Consider the following 21,268-nt stretch of genomic DNA (forward strand, 5'->3'; position numbering starts at 1 on the left):
AGTGAGCCCCACCCCTGCAGTGCACAGTGGGGCTCCACAATTGGGCATCTGTCTCGATGTCCCTGGGTGCCCCCATGTCCCACCCCCCTAGCCTAACAAACGCCCTCAGTGGTTTTCCAATCCACATTCATGTTGCTCTTTCCTTCGGGGTTAAGTATAAATGTCAGTCAGGGATCCTCCCTATGCCCCATGCAACGAAAGGAAGGAAGGAGGGCAGGTTCTGTTATTCCCTTCTGGCAACTTCCCAGGAATTCGGGTGTGGTGCTGGGAAGGGGGCAAAAGAAACCTTGCCCTCCACAGAGTCACAGATCAGATGGTGTAATTGAGGGGCTGTCTCAGACACCAGGCTCAGCTTCCTTTTCTGCCTTCATCCCATGGGGCCCAACAGCCAGGCCCACTGACCTCAGCCCCATGGGACCTCTGGGCCATTTAGCCCATTTTCCAGTCTCCTCCTGGAAACAAGTTATAATGCAAATATGGATAGGAAATGTATGACCTCATCTTTATATATTATGAGGGTCTGTCAGGATTTGTTTCAGCTTCACATAATGGGGCAAAAGATAGCAGCTTAAGGTGAAAGTCTATTTCACTCCCACATAAAAGAAGTCCAGAGGTAGGAAAGTCAGAACTGGTGTGGTGGCTGGACAGTCATCAGGGACCACATTTTTGCTCTGCTGTTCTCAACTCCTGGCTTCCTTCCTGTAGGCCACCTCATGGTCCAAGGTGGCTGCAGGAGCCCCTGGCATCACAGCCATATTCCAGGCAGTCTGCAGAAAAGCAGGAGAGAAAAAGGGCATGCCCCTCTCCTTTAAAGGAGGCTTCATGGGTGTTCTACATAACATTCTTACTTGGCTTCTCAGGCCAGAACATACCTAGATGCAAGAGAGGCTGAGACATGTTCCTGGTTAGCTGGACACACAGGAGCCTGGGAGAAAGTCAGGCTCTGTAACTGAAGAGGAAGAAGCAGTCAGTATTGGGTTTACCACCAGCAGGCTCTGCTCCAGGCTGTGTTACGGTCTCATCACAGCAACTCTCTGCACTCAGCACCCACTGACCCTGCCCTTCGCTGCCTGGGCGCACCCTGAGGCCCCGCCCCAAGTTAGAGCTGCATGGCCGGGTCTCCCCTTGAGCCCCCACCTCTCTGACCATCAACCTTGTCTGAACATGTTGAACAGCCTTCAGCCCCTCAGGGAGGCAAAGGTTTAATAACCTCCCATCTCCTCCCGTTTCACTCCCAGATGCACACGGGGTTGCCCTCGGGGGCTGCTTCCTGTTTGGGCAGAGGTTGAGAGGGCATAGAGAGAGTGCACAGATGGGAGGGTGACATCGGAAGTGGGGTTGGCGACCAGGTGGACGTGTCCCCCAGCCCCTTCCTGGCAACCTGCCTCCTTAACCTAGGGCCCCAAACAAGCCTCAGAGGCCCCTTTTCTGTGTCTTCCAGGTCCTGAGACAGTACAGCATCAACCTCTCTGAGGAAGAGTTCTTCCATATTCTGGAGTATTACGATAAGACGCTGTCTTCAAACATTTCCTACAATGACTTCCTCCGGGCGTTCCTCCAGTAGACACCCCTGCCATGCACGCAGCGGGACGACAGCCACAGGGCCTGTGTCAAGACTAATAAAATCCTATAATTTGGGGATTTCATGAATTTTCAAAAAAGCAAAGCCCAAGCCCAGCCCGCCTCTCTCTGGGTCGGGGGTAGGCACGGCTGCCCTGGGTTCTAACATAGGATACTTGCTCTCCAGGCACCAGGTGCTACCACTATGTCTTGGGCACTCTCACTTGTTAGTCTGAACAAATAGTCTTTGCAAGAATGATTCTTGACACTATAAAAGAATTACTGATGCTAACATTTTTTTTTTTTTTTTTTTTTTACACGGAGTTTGGCTCTTTTGCCCAGGCTGGAGTGAAGTGGTGCTATCGGCTCGCTGCAACCTCCGCCCCCTGGGTTCAAGCAATTCTCCTGCCTCAGCCTCCTGAGTAGCTAATTGTTGAATTTTTAGTAGAGACAGAGTTTCGCCATGTTGGCCAGGCTGGTCTCGAACTCCAGACCTCAGTTGACCCACCCACCTCGGCTTCCCAAAGTTCTGGGATTGCAGGCGTGAGCCACCTCGCCCGGCCAGTGCTAACATTCTTAAAAGCTTGGACTTTCTGGAGGTTTTGTTCATGGCCCCTGCCGGGTGCCTCCCCCAGTCCAGGGCAGTTGGGGCCCTGCACCCCATTACCCGAGGGCTGCTGCCTCCTTTGACCCCCAGCTTCCTGGGTCCTGGGTCAGAGGACATCTGAGCCCCCTGCTGCGGTCAGGGTGGCCGTGTGTCTGCTCCTAGGGGCACAGGCACAGACCACCCCATCCCTGTCCTGCTCAGGGACGCTGGCCAGCCTGACTCCACGAAGAACAACTCATGCCTGAGTGAGACCCCCTGGAGCTTTGGGCCTCCCTCCGCTTTCCTGAGCCCAAGCCTAGTGGCCACTGGCTGTAACCACCACCAGGGACGGTTCTGAGGGGGCCCTTCCTTGGAACTGACAGAGTTGACAAGAGAAGTTTGAAAATAGTCGCTCTGCTTTCACGGACTGGGACGCAGCTGAGAGACACAGGCGGTGTTTGCCGCCTTCTGGAAAGTTCTCCAAGGAACTGGGGAGCAGCAGGCAGGAGAGGGGTGCAGGGGGGAGCACCTCCCCTCTGCCCGGGCCCCAGGCCTTGCCCACCAAAGCCCCCTTCTCTGCCCCTGCACAGGGTCCAAATGAGGCCACACCCTGAGGTGGGCAGAGCTCTCCCTGCGTGGCAGAGCTGCGCACTGGACGGGTGTGATTGGGAGGAGAGGCACCCGCCCAGCCCATGCAGGCCTATTTCCAGGAAAATGTTTCCTGGGGTCACCTTTGTTTCCATCTGCCCTTAGTTCCCTCCTCATTTCAGACTGAACTGCTGCAGGAGGAATGGGGTGCTCAGGCAGCCCCAAGTTCAGGGAAAGGGAAGGGGACCCTGAGTAGGCGTATCAACAGGGCCATGCAGTGCTACGGGGCAGAGACGCCCTGGACCCCAGCTGCTCCTCCGTGTGACTTCGTACCAGGCCCCATCCCTTCAGCATCCTCATCTGTAGAGATGGTGGGACCACATGTGTCACCGTTGCTGTGGGACCTGGGCATGTGGGCAGCAGATGTTCCCATGAGAGAGGCTTCAGTCCAGAATAAGGAAGGCCTGTGAGGGCCGGGGGCACCAGCCTGAGACTCAGGCCAGAGGCAGGGCAGTGTCAGCTCTCAGTGAACACAGGCGTGCCAGACTCAGGCTGAGGACAGGCCAGTATCAGCATCCAGTGAGCACAGGTATGCGGGACTCAGGCCGGGACAGGGCAGTGCCAGCATCCAGTGAGTACAAGTGTGTGGGACTCAGGATGAAGAACAGGGCAGTGCCGGCACCCAGTGAGCACAGGTGTGTGGGACTCAGGATGAAGAATAGGGCAGTGCCGGCACCCAGTGAGCACAGGGTGTCAGGTGGGACAGGGCAGTGCCAGCACTCAGTGAGCACAGGTGGCGGGACTCAGGCTGGGCAGGACAGTGCCAGCACCCAGTGAGCACAGGTGTGCGGGACTCAGGCCGGGACAGGGCAGTGCCAGCACTCAGTGAGCACAGGTGTGCGGGACTCAGGCTGGGACAGGACAGTGCCAGCATCCGGTGAGCACAGGTGTGCGGGACTCAGGCTGGGACAGGACAGTGCCAGCATCCAGTGAGCACAGGTGTGTGGGACTCAGGATGAAGAATAGGGCAGTGCCGGCACCCAGTGAGCACAGGTGTGTGGGACTCAGGCCGGGAGAGGGCAGTGCCAGCGCTCAGTGAGCACAGGTGTGTGGGACTCAGGCCGGGACAGGGCAGTGCCAGCGCTCAGTGAGCACAGGTGTGCGGGACTCAGGCTGGGACAGGACAGTGCCAGCCATCCGGTGAGCACAGGTGTGCGGGACTCAGGCTGGGACAGGACAGTGTCAGCGCCCAGTGACTATAGATGTGCAGGACTTGGGCTGAGTGGTGAGGGGCAGATGGATGCCCTGCCCATATGCCCTGCCTCAGCATTGGAGGCCCCAGCTGGGTGCCCAGATCCCATCCTGTGTGCTGGACTTCAGCTTCCCCATGCTGGCTCTTACATATCTTCACACTTGGCACCAGCAAATTCTTCCATGTACTCCTCAGGAAATGCTGAATCTTCCTTCAAAACTCTCAAAGCCACCTCTTCCACGAAGCTTTCCTGACTTCCTGAGGCTGAGTCAGTACAGTTAGTCTGAACCTGTTCAGCAGCCTTGTGGGTCCATCATTTTTAAGGGTTGAAGAAGGAGGAGGAGAAAGAAGAAGAATGAGAGTAAGGAAGAAAAGAACAAGAAGTGCAACTGACTGCATGTATGTGGACCTCAAAGACTGAAATATTTACCATCTGATCCTCCACAGAGCAAGTTTGCTGGGCCCTGCTATACAGATGTCTGGCTTTCAACAAAAAATTCTGAGGTATACCAAGGGCAATTATAAAAACACCGTTTGAGAAGACAAAGCAATCATAAGAATCAGACTCAGACATGACAGATTTCGGAACCACTAGAAAAATGTGTAAATAACGGCTTACGTGTTAAAGTTCTAAGGGACAAGAAAGACAACACATGACCAGACAATTTCAGCAGAGAGACGAAAACTGTAAGAACCAGAAAGGCTAGAAAAAAAAATAAAAAATAAAAAAAATAAACAGTAATAAAGATGAAGATTGCCCTTGACAGGCTTGTCAGTAGATTCTACATAATCAAGGAAAGAATGAGTGAGCTTGAAGACAGGTCAATAGCATGTATCTAAACCTAAATGAAGAGAGAAAAAGAGTGAGGAAAAATTGCAGAATATATAAAAGCTGTGGGACAGTATAAAATGGTCTAATATGGGGCTGGGCGCAGTGGCTCATGCCTGTAATCCCAACGCTTTGGGAGGCCTAGGTGGGCAGATCATGAGGTCAGGAGTTCAAGACCAGCCTGACCAACATGGTGAAACCTCACGTCTACTGAAAATACAAAAATCAGTGGGGTGTAGTGGTGCGTGCCTGTAATCCCAGCTACTCAGGAGACTGAGGCAGGAGAATTGCTTGAACCAGGGAGGCAGTGGTTACAGTGAGTCGAGATCGCACCACTGCACTCCAGCCTGGGTGACAGAGCGATGAGATCTGTGTCAAAAAAAAAAAAAAAAAAGTCTAATATCCACATAATTCAGGAGGAAAAGAAAGAGAACGTGGAGCAGAAGAAATATTTGAATAAATAATGGCAGAGGATTTTCCAAAATTAGTTACAAACACTAAACTACAGAGAACAGAAGCATATAGAACCTAGGAGGATACACACACACACACACACACACACACACACTATGCATGCACCCCTAGGAATATCATATTCAAATTACTGCAAAAAAGAGACAGAGGAAATTTTGAAGGCAGTTAGAGAAAAAAGATACATGACCTACAGAGGAACAAGGCAAGGATAAGAATTACAGCATGCTTTTCCTCGAAACCGTGCTAGCCAACAGACAATGGAATAACATTTTCAGAGTGCTGAAAGAAAATCATCAAGCTCAAATTTTGTAACCAGCAACATACTTTTAAAAAATAAAGAGAAACATTGGATTTTCTAGGCACACAAAAACTGAAGGAACTGACTGACGGCATACTTACCATAAAAGAAATTTTAGGCCGGGCACAGTGGCTCACACCTGTAATCCCAGCACTTTGGGAGGCCAAGGTGGGTGGATCACTTGAGGTCAGGAGTTTGAGATGAGCCTGGCTAACATGGTGAAATCCCATCTCTACTAAAAATACAAAAATTAGCCAGGCATGATGGTGGGCACCTGTGCTCCCAGCTACTTGGGAGACTGAGGCAGGAGAATTTCTTGAACCCAGGAGGCGGAGGTTGCAGTGAACCGAGATCGCACCACTGCACTCCAGTCTGGGTGATAGAGCATGACTCTGTCTCAAAAAAAAAAAAAAAAAAAAAAAAAAAAAAAAAAAAAATTTAAAGGACGTTCTACAGGCAGAAGGAATATGATTGAGTTAGAAATTTGGATCTATCAAAGAAATGAAGAGTATCAGAAGTGATATAATCGAAGGTAAAATAAAATATATTTATGCCTGAAATTATTTTAAAAGTTAGCCATCTAATGCAAAATCTGTCACAGTATATTATGTGTTTACTCCAGATTTAAAAGTACAACAACAAGCACAAGGGATGGGCAGAAGGAATTCAGAGTGTACTGTTAAAAGGTTCTCATACTGCATGTGAAGCAATATGATATAATTGAAGACAGATTGTTTTATAATGTATTTATAAACCATAGAGCAACCACCAAAAATATACTTTTAAAAATATACTTGCAAAAGGTAAAATTAACAAGTGAATAGAGGAGATAAAGGAATCATGAAGGTTACATCAGCAGAAAAACGGCAGAGGAAGGCCCTCCAAAAGTTCTTTCCTCCAAAACAGCAAGAAAACTGGCAACAATGGTCAGGATCAACTTTTTTGAGAACTCTAGAAATTACCCAAAGGCTTGCAGGAACCAAAGGGGCACTTATTCAAGAAAAGTAGCTGAGCGTTGGCAAGACTTGTGGCTTTTTTTTTTTTTTTTTTCCACCCAGGCTGTAGTACAATGGTGCTATCTCAGCTCACTGCAACCTCCACCTCCCGGGTTCAAGCAGTTCTCCTGCCTCAGCCTCCCGAGTAGCTGGGATTACGGGCACATGCCACCCCAGCCAGCTAATTTTGGTATTTTTAGTGGAGACGGGGTTTCACCATGTTGGCCAGGATGGTCTACAGGAGGGTGATCCGCCCACCTTAGCCTCTCAAAGTGCTGGGATTACAGGTGTGAGCGAGACCGAAAAATGTATTGGTTCCAAGTGTTTAAGGAAACCTCTGTCTCATCATCAGTTGACCACCAAGCTAATAACTGAAAGGAAACTTCAGTGGCCACACATGACAGAGAATGCAGACCTTAAAGAATTCACATGGAAAAGTCACTAAACAAACAAAACCAACTACAACAAAGAGCAGCAACAAATCCTTGCAGGGCATTGAAGGGGGAGGGGACGGGATCTTCCACAGTTGCCAAACGATAGTATTTAAAATATTCAGTTTTTGGCCGGGTGTGGTGGCTCACACCTGTAATCCCAACACTTTGGGAGGCCGAGACAGGCGGATCACCTGAGGTCAGGAGTTCAAGACCAGCCTGGCCAACATGACGAAATCCCATCTCCATTAAAAATACAAAAATTACAGCCTGACCAATATGGGGAAACCCCATCTCTACTAAAAGTACAAAATTAGCCGGACATAGTGGTACACACCTGTAGTCCCGGCTACTTGGGAGGCTGAGGCAGGAGAATCACTTAAACCTGGGAGGCGGAGGTTGCAGTGAGCCGAGATCATGCCACTACACTCCAGCCTGTGACAGAGCGAGACTCCAAAAAAAAAAAAAAAAAAAAAAAAGCATTATATACTTAAATGTAAAACATAAAACTATAGAAAACTCCTAAAAGAAAGCATGAGAGAAAATCTACATGACCTTGGGTTTGGAGATGGGAAATTGATTTGTAGATATGACACCAAAAGCACAAGCTATAAAAGAAGAAATGGATAAATTGAACTATATCAGAATTTTTAAATTTTGCTCCAAGAAAGACACTGTTAAAAGAATACAAAGAGAACCCACAGACTGGGAGAAAAAAAAAAAAAAAAACTTGTATCCAGAATATAAAGAACTGTTAAAACTCAACAGCAAGAAAACAATCTGATTTTTTTAAAAAGAGATGAAAGATCTAAATAGACTCCCACAAATGAATAGATGTGAATGATAAGCACATGAAGGATGTTCAACATCATTAGTCATTAGGAAAATAGAAATTAAAACCACAGTGAAACACCCACATGCACACTCAAATGGCTACAATTTTTTAAAATAATAAGCTCAAATTCTGGTGATGATATGAACCAGTAGGAATACTCATTCATGGCTGGTAGGACAGTTTGACCACACAGGGACTGAAAAGGGGGATTTTTAGGGTGATGGAAGAACTGTCCTCCATGATCGTATAATGGATACCAGACTGTATGTATTTGTCAAAACCCATATGACAGTAAACAATGAAGAATGAACGTCACTTTATGCAAATAAGTAATCAGCCAGGAGATCAGGGGATCCCAGGATGGAATGCAGACCAGGGACAAAGTAATCTAACTGTATTACAAACAGATGACATAGCCATACAGAAAGGCAATGGGGGAGGAACTGACCACTATAACTTCATAAAGCTGAAGATGAAAAGCCTGCACGTGGACACTGCACTCTGGTTGGAAACTGCTTCTCACGAGGGTAAGATGAGCAATAGACTGTAGGTATGTTAGGAATGGACAAATCCACAAGTAAATTGTAATTGTGGGAGCCAGGCTTCTTACCATCCACTGTCAAAGAAAAAAGTTACAAATAAGCAACAGGGCACAATGGCTCACGCCTGTAATTCCAGCACTTTAGGAGGCTTGAGGCAGATGGATCTCTTGAGCCCAGGAGTTTGAGACCAGCCTGGACAACATGGCAGAATCCCATCTCTACAAAAAATACAAAAATTAGCCAGGTGTGGTGGTGTGCATAGGTAGTCCCAGCTACTTGGGAGGCTGAGGCAGGAGGATCACCTGAGCCCAGGAGGTGGAGGTTGTGGTGAGCTGAGATCATACCACTGCACTCCAGTCTGGGTGACAGAGTGAGACCCTGTCTCAAATAATAATAATAATAATAATAATAATAATAATTTACAGATGAACAAGGTAGAAAGGTAAGAATCAGTTGCATTGCTGAGATTGCATTGTTGGGTCAGGATGGGAGGTGGGGCTATCAGTAGGAATTAATGTCTATTGATAGGGAGACAGGGATGGAGAGATGGGGTAGATGATTGATAGATGATAGTAGGTTGACAGAGAGATGGGTGGGTGGTTGGATAGAGGTAGAGATAGATAAATATGTGTGCATAAATGGGTTAGTACACTAAATATGCTCTGTCTCTGAGAAGGCCTAGAAGCAGTGATGCCACAAGTTGCAACCAGCACACCTACCACCCAGATCTTTTTTTTTTTTTTTTTTTTTTTTTTTTTTTTTTTGTGAGCTGGAGTCTCACTCTGTCACACAACCTGGAGTGCAGTGACACAATCTTGGCTCACTGCAACTTCTGCCTCCCAGGTTCAAGCAATTCTCTCCTGACTCAGCCTCTCGAGTAGCTGGGACTACAGGCGTGCGCCACCATACCTGGCTAATTTTTTTGTATTTTTAGTAGAGACGGGGTTTCAACATGTTGGCCAGGCTGGTCTTGAACTCCTGACCTCAAGTGATCTGCCCACTTGGCCTCCCAAAGTGCTGTGATTACAGGCGTGAGCCACCACACCTGGCCCTAGATCTTAATTTCTAAGTAAAAGGAGCTAGGACTCTCTGGACAAATGACTGATTCCAAGGCCAGGGCAAGGTAAATATAAGAGGAGCCTAGAACATCTTCTAGTGCCTGAAAGTAAGGAAGTAAAATTAATAAGCAAAAGGAATCAGGAACCAACTTGCCAGAGCTTCCAGCGGACAAAGCTACAACCATTGAAGCAACAAAACAGATAATGATAGAATCAGTTTCTAACCTAAAGAATAAAATAATGAGTTCAGAGTGAGATTAGTGCATAAACAGCAGAAAGAGGGCAGATCTTCCTTACAGAAGAATTCCAAAGGATAAATGCAGAAGGAATGAGGAAACGGAAAGTCACCACGTGAGTACCACAGTGGCAATTGCTGAAGCCAAGATCGACTGGCAGCTGCTAAAATGAGTGGGCAAAACTTGAAGGAGAAATGGGATATTGGCGTGGCCTGACAACATCTCCCCGAAATATTGATTAATTACCATGCTGGTTCTAACAGATGCCCACAAATCCTTCGATGTTCCTCCCTCCAGGAAGAGAGGCTTAACTCCTCTCTCCTTGAGTGGAGCTGGACCTAGTGGCTCGCTCCTAACAAATTGAATGTGGCTAAAGAAGAATAATATCTTTACAGTGGAGAAACCCACAGACATCACTTTAACCAAGGGATCAAGACGCATATCACCAGGAATGCATCCTGCTCCTCTCGCGTCACCCTAGATGGATGGCTTGAGACGGCACCTTCCTCTCCATGGGATTTTTCTCGAAAATGCATAACCCCAGACTAATTATGAGAAAATGGCAGACAAACACAAACTGAAGGACAGTCTGCAAAATACTCATCCAGCACTCCTCAAAACTTCCAAGGTCAGAAAAAGCAAGGAAATATGGAGAAACTGTCTTAGACTGGAAGACAGTTGGGAGCCATGATGACTAAATGCAGCTTGGGATCATGGATTGGATTCTGGAACAGAAAAAGGACACTAGTCAAAATTGTTGACATCCAAATAAAGGCTGTATTTAACAGTGTTGTACTGGTGTTGATTTCTTAGTTTGGATAAATGTATCATGAATATACAGGGGAAACTGGCTGAAGGGTGTGGAGGAACTCCCTCTATTAGCCTTACAACTCTTCCTCAAAACTAGAAGTATTTCAAAATAAAAAACGTTTTGTTTGTTTGTTTGTTTGAGACGGGGTCTCCCTCTGTTACCCAGGCTGGTGTGCACTGGCATGATCCCAGCTCACTGCAGCCTCAACCTCCCAGGCTCAAGCAATCCTCCCACCTCAGCCTCTCAAGTACCTAGGACTACAGGCACATGACACCATGCCCTGCTAATTTCATTTATTTTTTTGTAGAGGCAGGATTTCGCTATGTTGCCCAGGGTGGTATCAAACCCCTGAGCCCAAGCAACCCTCCTGACTCAGCTTCCCAAAGTGTTGGGATTACGGGCGTGAGTCACCCTGCCCCTGCTCAGGAGCCCTGCTGGGATGCATGCTGGCCAAGAGCAGCAGCCGGGGTCCCTCAAACTGAGTGGTTCCTTGTGGCCTGTGGATGGGGAGCCAGGGCCTGGGATGGCTGTTGTACACCCCTGTGAGACCCTGGTGGAAGGGACTCTGGAGGGGCAGGTGACAGGTGAGGTCAGTCTGAGAGCAGAAGAACACCATGAAGAGGTGACACATTGTGGTCTTCCCCAGGCTGTCCCCTGCTCTGCACAACTCCCTTGGAGGTCTCCCCTGCCCCACATCTTTGTTTATGATCCACATCTGGCTCCAGAGACACTGTTTCTCCTGCAGGCCTGTTTATCCACTGAACACCTCCCCCGTGTAGCCCAAAGATTCCCCCCGCTCATGAGTCCCAAACAGAATGCCACGTCCCTCCTCAGCCCTGTTCTTCCTGCTCCTATGCCCCTTCTCCATGACAGCACCCGACTTCCCATGCCATCCTTGGCTGTCCCTCCCCCATGCCCCACATCCATTCCTCACTGCCATCCTACCTCCTAAATCTATCGCTGCTGCCACCACTTCCCTAGCCCAAGCAAGACCCATGGGAGGTACTCAGTGGTGTTTGTAGATTGGATGGATGGATGAGAGGGAGGGAAGGATGAAGGATGGATGGATGGAAAGAGGGAGGAAAGGAAGGAGGAAGGGATGGATGGTGGATGAATGGAGGGATGGAGGGATGGATAGGGGTAAATGGAAGGATGAATGGAGGGATGGAGGGATGAATGAAGGGAGGGATGGATGAATGGAAGGATAGATGGGGAATGGATGGAAGGATGGATGGATGGGGGATGGATGGATGAATGGGGGTGAATGGAGGGATGGATGGATGGGGGCTGAATGGAGGGATGGAAGGATGAATGAGGGATGGATAAATGGGTGGATAGGGGATGGATGGATACATGATAGATGAGGGATGGATGGACGGAGGGAGGGATGGATGGAGGGAGGGATGGATAGATGAATGGGGGATGGATGGCTAGATGGGGGATGGATGGATGGGGGATGGATAGATGGATGGATAGATGGGTGGATGGGGGATGGATAGATGGAGGGATGGATGGATGGACAGATGGGCGATGGATGGATGATAGATGGGGGATGGATGGATGTTGGATGGATGGATGGATGGATAGATGGGTGGATGGGGGATGGATAGATGGAGGGATGGATGGATGGACAGATGGGCGATGGATGGATGATAGATGGGGGATGGATGGATGTTGGATGGATGGATGGATGGATAGATGGGTGGATGGGGGGATGGATAGATGGAGGATGGATAGATGGACAGATGGGGGATGGATGGATGATAGATGGGGGATGGATGGATAGATGGGGGATGGATGGATGGGGGATGGATAGATGGAGGGATGGAGGGATGAATGGATGGATAGGGGATGGATAGATGGAGGGATGGAGGGATGGATGGAGGGATGGATGGATGGATGGGGGATGGGTGGGTGGGTGGATGGATGGGTAATGGATGGATGGGGGGATGGATGGATGGATGATGGATGATGAATGGATGGAGGGAAGGATGGATGGATGACAGATGCAGGGAGAGATGGATGGATGGGGGATGGATGGATGGATAGATGTGGGATGAATGGATGGAGGGAGGGAGGGATGGATGGAGGGAGGGATGGATGGATGGGGGATGGATGGATGGAGGATGGATGGATGAATGGGGGATGGATAGAAGGAGGGATGGATGGATGGACAGATGGGGGATGGATGGTTAGATGGCAGATGGATGGATGGAGGGATGAGGGATGGATGGATGGATGATAGATGGGGATGGATGGATGGATAGATGGGGATGGATGGATGGGGGATGGATAAATGGAGGGATGGAGGGATGGATGATAGATGGGGGATGGATGGATGGATAGATGGGGGATGGATGGATGGGGGAGGGATGGATGGGGGATGGATGGATGGATGATAGATGGGGGATGGATAGATGGAGGGATGAAGGGATGGATGATAAACGGGATGGATGATATGGATAGATGGAGGGATGGAGGGATGGATAATAAACGGGATGGATGGATGGATGGGAGATGGATAGATGGAGGGATGGAGGGATGGAGGGAGGGAGGGAGGGAGGGAGGGATGGATGGGGGATGGATGGATGGATGGATGAATGGATGGATGATGGATGGATGGAGGGAGGGATGGGTGGATGATGGATGGATGGAAGGAGGGATGGATGGATGAGGGATGGATGGAGGGAGAGATAGATGGATGGGGGATGGATGGAGGGAGGGATGGATGGATGGGGGATGGATGGACAAATGGATAGATGGGGGATGGATGGAGGGAGGGATGGATGGATGGAGGGATGGATGGATGGAGAGAGGGATGGGTAGATGGATGGGGGATGGATGGATAGATGGGGATGGATGGATGGATGGATAGATGGGGATGGATGGATTGATGGATGGGGGATGGATGGATAGATGGATGGGAGATGGCTAGATGGAGGAATGGATAGATGGACAGATGAGGGATGGAGGGATGGGGGATGGATGGATGGATGGATAGATGGGGGATGGATGGAGGGATGGGGAATGGATGGATGGGGGATGGTGGAAGGAGGGGTAGATGATATATAGAGGGATGGATGGACAGATGGATAAAAATGGCAGAATTTTTGCAGCTTGGGGACTTTGAGACTAGGCTCATTGTACCTAAGAGTGTTTCTCCGGGGCAATGTCTGGACCCTGCGTTTCACAGGGGCTGGGCTGAACATGCCACTTCCAGAAGAGTCCAGCACTAAGGCCTCTGGAGGCGTTCTATTTTGGGATACCAGGCAGCCAAGTATTTGAACACAAGAGGACCCAGAACTGCCCACACCACCACATCTGGGATCCCCCCGCCCCAGGGGAGGCTAAAGCAAGCAGAGGGACACCGACCACTGCCACACAGGAGGTCTTCGGACTCCAAGCTCTGTCCAGGCCTCAGCATTCTGCAAGAGAACACCACGCTGCCCCCACGTGTCCCAGGCAACACCCAGAGATGTGGAAGGAAGAGACGCTGCGCGGACTTCTCTTTTTACAAAGACTTTATTGTCTGACATGCTTGACAAAAAAAAAAAAAAAATTACAGCCACAATCAAGTTATGCCAAAATGATTGAGAAGCACGCCGTCATCTTCATATCTCGAGGACTTTTAATGAATTTTCTCTTAAAGTAACAGCTGCCTTCATAACTTTTCTTTTCCACATAAAAATACACCATATTCTGAAGATACCTTAGGAAAAAAATTTTTTTAAGTTTATAGTTCTTGGTCCACACAGAAATTGAGTGGAGCTGGCACTGAAAGGGCTTGCTTTTCTCCACCGCACACATGTCCCGCGCCTGGGGCATCAGAGAAACCTCGTAAACATTCCCGGCTACAGGAACCCCTTCAGCCAAATGGGATTCCTGGAGCCCTACACCCCACGGCGCTCAGCTTCAGCCAATCAGACACAGTGCTGCTGCCAGGCTTCCAGGGACAGCAGCCCCAGCCCTCGAGAAGCCCAGCTCAGCGTGGGCAGAAAAGGACTCCCAGCATGCTAGGATGCTGCACCCAGGGTTCAGGACTCCTCAGAGCTCAGACCAGTTTAGAACAGGACCCTTAAAAACAAAATTACAATCAAAAGAGCCTTGGACCATGCATTGCTTTGTAGGGACATAACTTCAGGTCATGGCAAAGTGAGGGCAGTGAGGTCAGAGAACAAGGGTCAGATCCTGCCTCTGCTCCTTTTGTGCTGTGAGCCCCCAGGCAAGTTGCCACACCCCTCTGGCCTCAATCGTCTCATCTTTAAAATGGGGAATAAAGTACCTACCTTGAAGGACCATCTGAGGATGAAATGAGACTATATCTGCAAAGGGGCTCATGGTAGGCTGGTTCCCAGGGCTGGGACCTGGGTGAGGGAGTGGCACCCTCCTCTCAGAGGAACAACGTAAAGGGGGTGCAAAAAAAATCACCAATCAGGACAAATAATACTACTTTAACGCAATGTTAAAAATAAAAATCAATGCAAAAAAAGTCCATGATGAACAAAATATTAAATAAAGACAGAATCTGACCCTGAACTTGCCATTTCTGCCTAACTGCCTGCCCCTCATCTAAGCCCTACCAGTTCCCACCACCATCCTGCCCCCACTCCCTCTAGTCCTAATTCAAAGAAGAAAAAGAAGCTGTCCAAAGTGGGGCTGCTGAAGCCTGAAGCCTGCTCTGTCCCTGTGCCACCCTCCCATTCACGGGGCTGGCTGGTCCTGGGATGAGGATTTTGAGCCCTTTTAGCTTCCTCAGCTGCAGGCATGCCAGACAGAATCCTAACGGTGCAAGGGAAGCCACACCAAGGAACAAAACCTCACTGCGGGGCAGCAAAGAGAAACACAGGACCCGCTTGGTTCAGTTAAGAGGGGTGCGTGCGTACATGTGTGTCAGTGCGTGCCTGGACATGGGTTCACACCCATGGTAGGCCTGCTGCAGCCTAAGCCTGCAGACCCTCCATCCAGGCTACCGAGTTCTGCAGAGCAGCGTGTTCCCCGTGGGACCAAGGGTCATCCCCCCATGACTGGGAACCCTCTAGCTGGTCCTGGGCACGCACGCCAGCGGCTCATTCTGCAGAAGCAGCCCCCATCATCTAGGCACCAAGTGAATGCCTAGAACACTCAGGCCATTGTTCACGTCAACAAAAATGCCTACAGGAAGAAGAAGAGGGGAATAATGCCAGGCAAACTGCTGTGGGCCTGGCCAGGTGTGGTCTGAATTCCTGAGATGTCCCTAAATGCTCCTTCGGAGGGCCTCCTTCTTGGGCCTGTCTCCTCCCTCACTTGGGAGGAGAGCAAGGACTGTCTGTGTGCAGCCCACGAATCCTCCCACCCACCCCTAACACAGGGGCATGCCACCACACAGACCCATGGTTAAAGGGAGATTTTGTATAACTTCCAAAACCCATTGAAGAGCAGCAGCTTCCCAAACGAGGAGGGCGTCCAAGGGAGAAGAATGAAGATTCAGTCATTTCCCAAACATGACAGGGCCATGAGCTTAGTAGGTCCTTTAACGAGGTACACGCAGGATGTACACGCAGAAAAAGTAAATGAGCACAGAACCCCTGATGGGGATGCGCAGGGTCCCAACTCCAGGTGACAGAAGGCTGAAGAGTTGTTTCAAGGCCCTGACCCGCCTGCTAGGCCAGTCCCCGCAGCCAAGTGGGTCGTCCAGGCAACTCAGTATGGAAGGAACGGTGGCCGGACCAGGCCTATGGAGTTGGCACAAACGGGCAGGACTGGGGCAGTGGGGATCAGTCAGGAGTTCCGGGGTGTGGGGAGGTCGATGACTATGGGCGGGTTCACGGGCTGGTAGTTCACAGTGCATACGGACGCATTCACATAGGTGGTCGTCCCATCTGCCATGACACCATACCCTGGAAAGTAAGCACACGCCCATCAGGTCAGCAGCCAGAGCAGTGAGGATGGTCAGGTGGATGTGGCAGTCATAGGACACTCAGCCCCCATGGGCTGAAAGTCTTTGGGGCAAGCTAGTAAACTCTCAAGGTCAATCCCTTCATCTGTAAAATGGAGATGATAATGATACATGCCACTTCCAAGCTTGCTGTGAGGATTATATGAGAAAATTATCTACGTACTGTGCTCGGCCCAGTGCCTGGCACATGAGAAGCACACAGTGAGTCATCATCATCGACATCACCTTCACCACCATCCTCATCACCATCACCACCACCACTGCATCACCATCATCACCATCAACATCATCATCACCACCACGCTTATCATGATCATCACTATTTTCACCACCACTACCATAATCATCATCACTAAGGCCATCATCATCACTATCATGATCAACATCATCACCAATGCCCTTATCATCATCTTCACCATTACCACCACTACCATTACCGTCACCATCATCATCATCACTAGTGCCATCATCATCACTATCACCATGAACATCATCAGCACTATCCTTATCATCACCATTATCACCACCACCACCGCCATCACCAACATCATCAAAAATGCCATCATCATATCACCATCAACATCATCATAACCACCCTTATCATCACCACCACCATCATCATCTTCACTAATGCCATCATCACTACAATCACCACCGCCATCATACCCATCACCACCACCATCAACATCATCATAACCAATGCCATCATCATCACTATCACAATCAACATCATCACCACCGCTCCTATCATTATCATCATCATTATCACCACCACCATCACCATCATTATCACCAATGCTATCATCATCACTGTTCTTATCATTATTGACATCACCATTATCATTGCCACCATCATCACCACCATCCCTAGTGCCATCAACATCACCAACATACCACCACCATCACCATCATCATCACCAATGCCATCATCGTCACTATCACCATCAACATCATCATCACTACCACCATCACCAAGAATGTTGTCATCACCAATGCCACCATGATCATCACTACCCTTATCATTTCATCGCCATTATCGCCACCATACCACCATCATCATTATCATCATCATCAGTATTGATGTCATCATTGATGCCATCATGATCATCACCACCAACACCACTGTCATTATTATCACCCTCATTATTGTAAGGGGTAGGTGAGGACCTATTCTTTGGAGTCCAACTGTGCCTGTCCAATTGTGTGGGGGTGTGGTTTGGGTCACAGGCAAATTTGGATCTGATGGAGCTACATGCCCATAGTAGGGCCGCAGAAAATGACAGCCATTATTATTATCCCACAGCACGTGAGCTGCCCATCTCTCCCAGGACCTCTCACATCTGGCTTTGATGACTCGTCTGTGCCCAGGGCTCCTCCAGGAGCTACTCCCAGGCCAGGCGAGGTCTGCTCACTCCTGCCCCTTGAAAATGAGCTGCAGAGGCCCTCAGGGAATGAATGGTTTGAGGCTTGCTTGCTTTTGAACTGAAAAACGATCTGATGTGGACTAGACAATGTGGACGCCTGAGGTCCCTGGTCCAACCAGACAGAGGTTCAGGAGGCCGGGAGATGCCTCTGGGGGAAACCACATGAGTCCAGACATCCCACAGCAGCCAATATGCTTCCTGGCAGGGATGTGACAGCGAGGCCTCAGGCAGGTGGGACAAATATCCAAAAGGAGCAAAAAGAGGCATCTGTGCCAAACTGGTGAAATGAGGCTCAGGTGAGGATGGCTGAGGTCTACTAGGGAACACCTGCACACAGCAACAGGCCAGGGCGTGGCCGTGTGGATGACAGACCTGGAGCTGACATCACCCTCACCATCACACGTAGTCCCTCCACACTTAGTAAGCACCTATTGTATGCCAGGCCCAGGGGACAGAGGCAACAAGACAGAGCCACCAGTTTTAAGGGATTCATAGTGTGCTCACCAAATATAATTCATCCTCCATGTCGTGGCCCCAACGCCCCCTCCTCTGAAAACCCCTGCCCCCCTCCCGACGACTTCCCAGGCTGGAGGCACAGCAGAGTTGCAGGGCTCCCCGGAAGCAAAATTTACCCCCTAAGTCATGCAGGATTTTGTGATCATCTTCCTATTATTAAACGTTTAGCAATAGCTCATTGACAGCCAGGGTGTATATGGCAGTTAGCAGTTACAAAGCGAACAGCAGGAATGGGCTATTCACTTCCCTTCTGGCTGAACGGAGGGGAGGCCCCGCTGGAGGGTCCATTAGGAGCCCCTAGCCCGTGAGGTCCCCGTCTCCACCACGTACTGACCTTCGTGGATGTGGCCAAAGACGTGTAGCCGCGGCTGGACACGCCTCTGCACCGTGTTCAGAAGCTCCACGCAGCCCACCCGCTGCATCTTCTTGGGGACCCAGTCCAGGAAGCCTGGTGTGGGGGAGACAACAGGAGGTCATGACGGGGTCTGTCCCAGCCCCTCACTGCCCCATGCCCGGCAGCAGCTTCTGCAGCCTGGAAGAGGCATGGGGCTCCTGGACTATGGCTTTGCACTATTCTCCCCGAGCAAGCTCCCCGGAACCCTGCTCTGCCTCAGCCTTCAGGGACGGAAACCTTGCAGCCTCAGCCTCCTCGTCCATAGGGCTGCACTGAGGACCTCCTTGAAAGAGCTTAGTGTGGGCCAGGCACTTGGGGCGGGGTACTCAGTAGCTGCTAGCGCCCCCCTCCCCCAACCATCTGTGCTCAAGTGGCCTCGAGGGTGGCATCTGCCCACTGCAGAGATCAGCAAACGGAGGCCAGAGAGGGACGGGTGAGTCCCAAGGGCGGGCACCCTGGTGGTCAGTGGCAGAGCGGGGCGTCCTGACACACAGCCCAGGAGTGAGATTTCCATGTCAGAAACTTCCTAAAAAGCACAGACTCATGAGCAGAAACTTCCTCCGTGGGTGCAGCATCGCTCACGTGGCTGCGCCTGCGCCTGCCCCCGCTGCCAGCCTCCTGGAGCCGCCCAGATGGTGGCTGCTTATTATCCTCACATGGCTACACAAACGGAGAATAACTGATTACTCCAAGCGAACAGTTCGGGTTCGCGGCGGCCTCTCTCTGTCTGGGGGAGCAGAACAGGTTTCCGCAACTGCCAGAAAGGGAACAGGGGAGCTTCCACTCAAAGGCCCAAGTGAGCGGCAACAGGCGTCAAGAGAAGACACAGACGGAGACAGAGGCAAAGATGAGGGAGGAGGAGGAGGAGGAGAAGTAGGGGAAAGCAGAGAAAAGAGGCGGGGAATGCGCTGGACACAGGCTGGGGGCAGACACTGGGGTGAAGCCCCAGGCTCTGCTGCCTACTGGCTGTGTGACCTTGGACAAGTCACTTAACCTCTCTGTACCTCCATATTATCCAACAGAGTGCTTGGGCCGGGCACTGGGATCCCACCATGCATGAGGCCAGACCCTTCCTCAATTCTGGAGTGTGTGTTGTGGGGAGGGTCTCCAGCACCTCGGTGCCCTGGTGCGCACAGTCTGGAGACAATGCAAGGGCAGCACCAGCTGGAGCGCCTGGCACACGGGCAGCCCTGAGACAGGAGCCGGGAGGTGTGTGAAGGGCCTGGGTGGGGCGTCCAGAGAGCAGGAAGCCAAACACCATGTTTGGAGAGATGGATGAATGGAAAGGAGAGAGGGAGAGACAGAAGGAAGAGGGAGGAGGGGAGGAAAGAAGGAAGAGGGGAGAAGGAAAAGGAGGAAAAAAAGGAGATAGGGAAAGGAGGGAGAAGGGGAGCAAGGGAACGAAAAGAGAAGGAAGAGAACAAGACACTTTTGCTGCTGAGCCTGTCAGTGACCGATGACACTGAATGTTGACCAGAACCGTCCCAAGGCTCAGGTGGCTTCCGGTGGGGGTGATACAAACCCAGCTACAACCTCACTGTGGGGCTTAAATCACACCAGGGCCCAGGCCTCCGCTTCCACCTGTGAGGGTGAGGCTGACAAAACCTTCCTTTCCTGGACTTTGTGAGGAGGCAGAGGGGCCGTGGGGCACTGGCTGGGTCGGGGCACAAAGTGGTATCAGGAGTTTCTTCCTGAACTGGTGTGTGAGCCAGTGACACTCAAGCTGTCCTGTGCCTCACCCCACAGCCTCCCCCATGGCTTCTGCCGGGGACACCCTTCCCTCCCCTTCTCTACCTCCCCAGACCCAATTCTGGGATCACAGCTTGTGCAAGCTCCCCAGGCAGCCTAACAGCAGTCATCTCTCCTGACTCCTCAAGCTTCCCTCACCCCTGAATGTGTCCCACGGGGCTTGGCTGTTCCTAAACCCTCCACCCTGCAGCCTGGGGGCCCCCTCAACCCAGGCACACACTGAAGGGGTTACCCTGGACCAGTGTCGCCCAGCACAGGGGCTGGTCCCAAGCACTGAGGGAGTGATGGTGGGTTTCTGGAGGTGGTGGTGGGAGCAAGACACTGATATGGGCCGAACTGCTGGGAGATTGAACTTCATTCAGCGGCCTGAGGGAGCCACAGAGGGCCACAGAGGGATGGCATGGCATACATAAGGATACAGAGAACTCCCTCCTGCCGATGTAAAGTGAGTGGACTGGAAGGGACAAGAGCTTCACCTCCACCACTTCCATTACCATCTCCATCACCACCTCCACCACCACCTCCACCACTACCTCCATCACCACCACCACCACCCCCATCACCACCAGCACCACCTCCATTACCATCACCACCACCACCCCCCATCACCATCACCACCTCCTTCACCACCACTACCACCTCCATCACCACCACCACCTCCACCACCACTATCACCACCACCACCTCCATCACCATCATCACCTCCACCACCAACATCACCACCACCTCCTTCATCACCACCACCACCTCCACCA

At 50.7% G+C, this 21,268-nt stretch overlaps 4 protein-coding genes across 4 annotated transcripts in view; 1 reads left to right on the forward strand and 3 right to left on the reverse strand.

Annotated features, from left to right (window-relative positions):
• EFCAB6 (EF-hand calcium binding domain 6) overlaps nucleotides 1-1,661 on the forward strand; it is a 310,246-nt gene extending 308,585 nt beyond the window's left edge. Inside the window, 1 exon segment of the mRNA XM_050805818.1 lies at nucleotides 1,442-1,661. Within this exon segment, the coding sequence (XP_050661775.1) occupies nucleotides 1,442-1,564 (123 nt within the window). The 3' untranslated portion in view covers nucleotides 1,565-1,661.
• The window catches only part of PARVB (parvin beta), a 695,786-nt gene that overhangs the window by 660,067 nt on the left and 14,451 nt on the right, over nucleotides 1-21,268 (reverse strand). The gene's annotated exons all lie outside the window — the stretch shown is intronic.
• SAMM50 (SAMM50 sorting and assembly machinery component) overlaps nucleotides 1-21,268 on the reverse strand; it is a 718,434-nt gene that overhangs the window by 491,488 nt on the left and 205,678 nt on the right. The window lies entirely within an intron of this gene.
• MPPED1 (metallophosphoesterase domain containing 1) overlaps nucleotides 14,104-21,268 on the reverse strand; it is an 822,621-nt gene continuing 815,456 nt past the window's right edge. Inside the window, exons 7-8 of the mRNA XM_050806125.1 lie at nucleotides 18,705-18,818; nucleotides 14,104-16,371 (exon numbers count right to left, since the gene is read on the reverse strand). Coding sequence (XP_050662082.1) covers nucleotides 16,253-16,371; nucleotides 18,705-18,818 — 233 coding nt within the window. The 3' untranslated portion in view covers nucleotides 14,104-16,252. The remainder of the gene's footprint in view (nucleotides 16,372-18,704; nucleotides 18,819-21,268) is intronic.

This window comes from Macaca thibetana, chromosome 10 (assembly GCF_024542745.1).
Source record: "Macaca thibetana thibetana isolate TM-01 chromosome 10, ASM2454274v1, whole genome shotgun sequence".
Classification (NCBI taxonomy): domain Eukaryota; kingdom Metazoa; phylum Chordata; class Mammalia; order Primates; family Cercopithecidae; genus Macaca; species Macaca thibetana.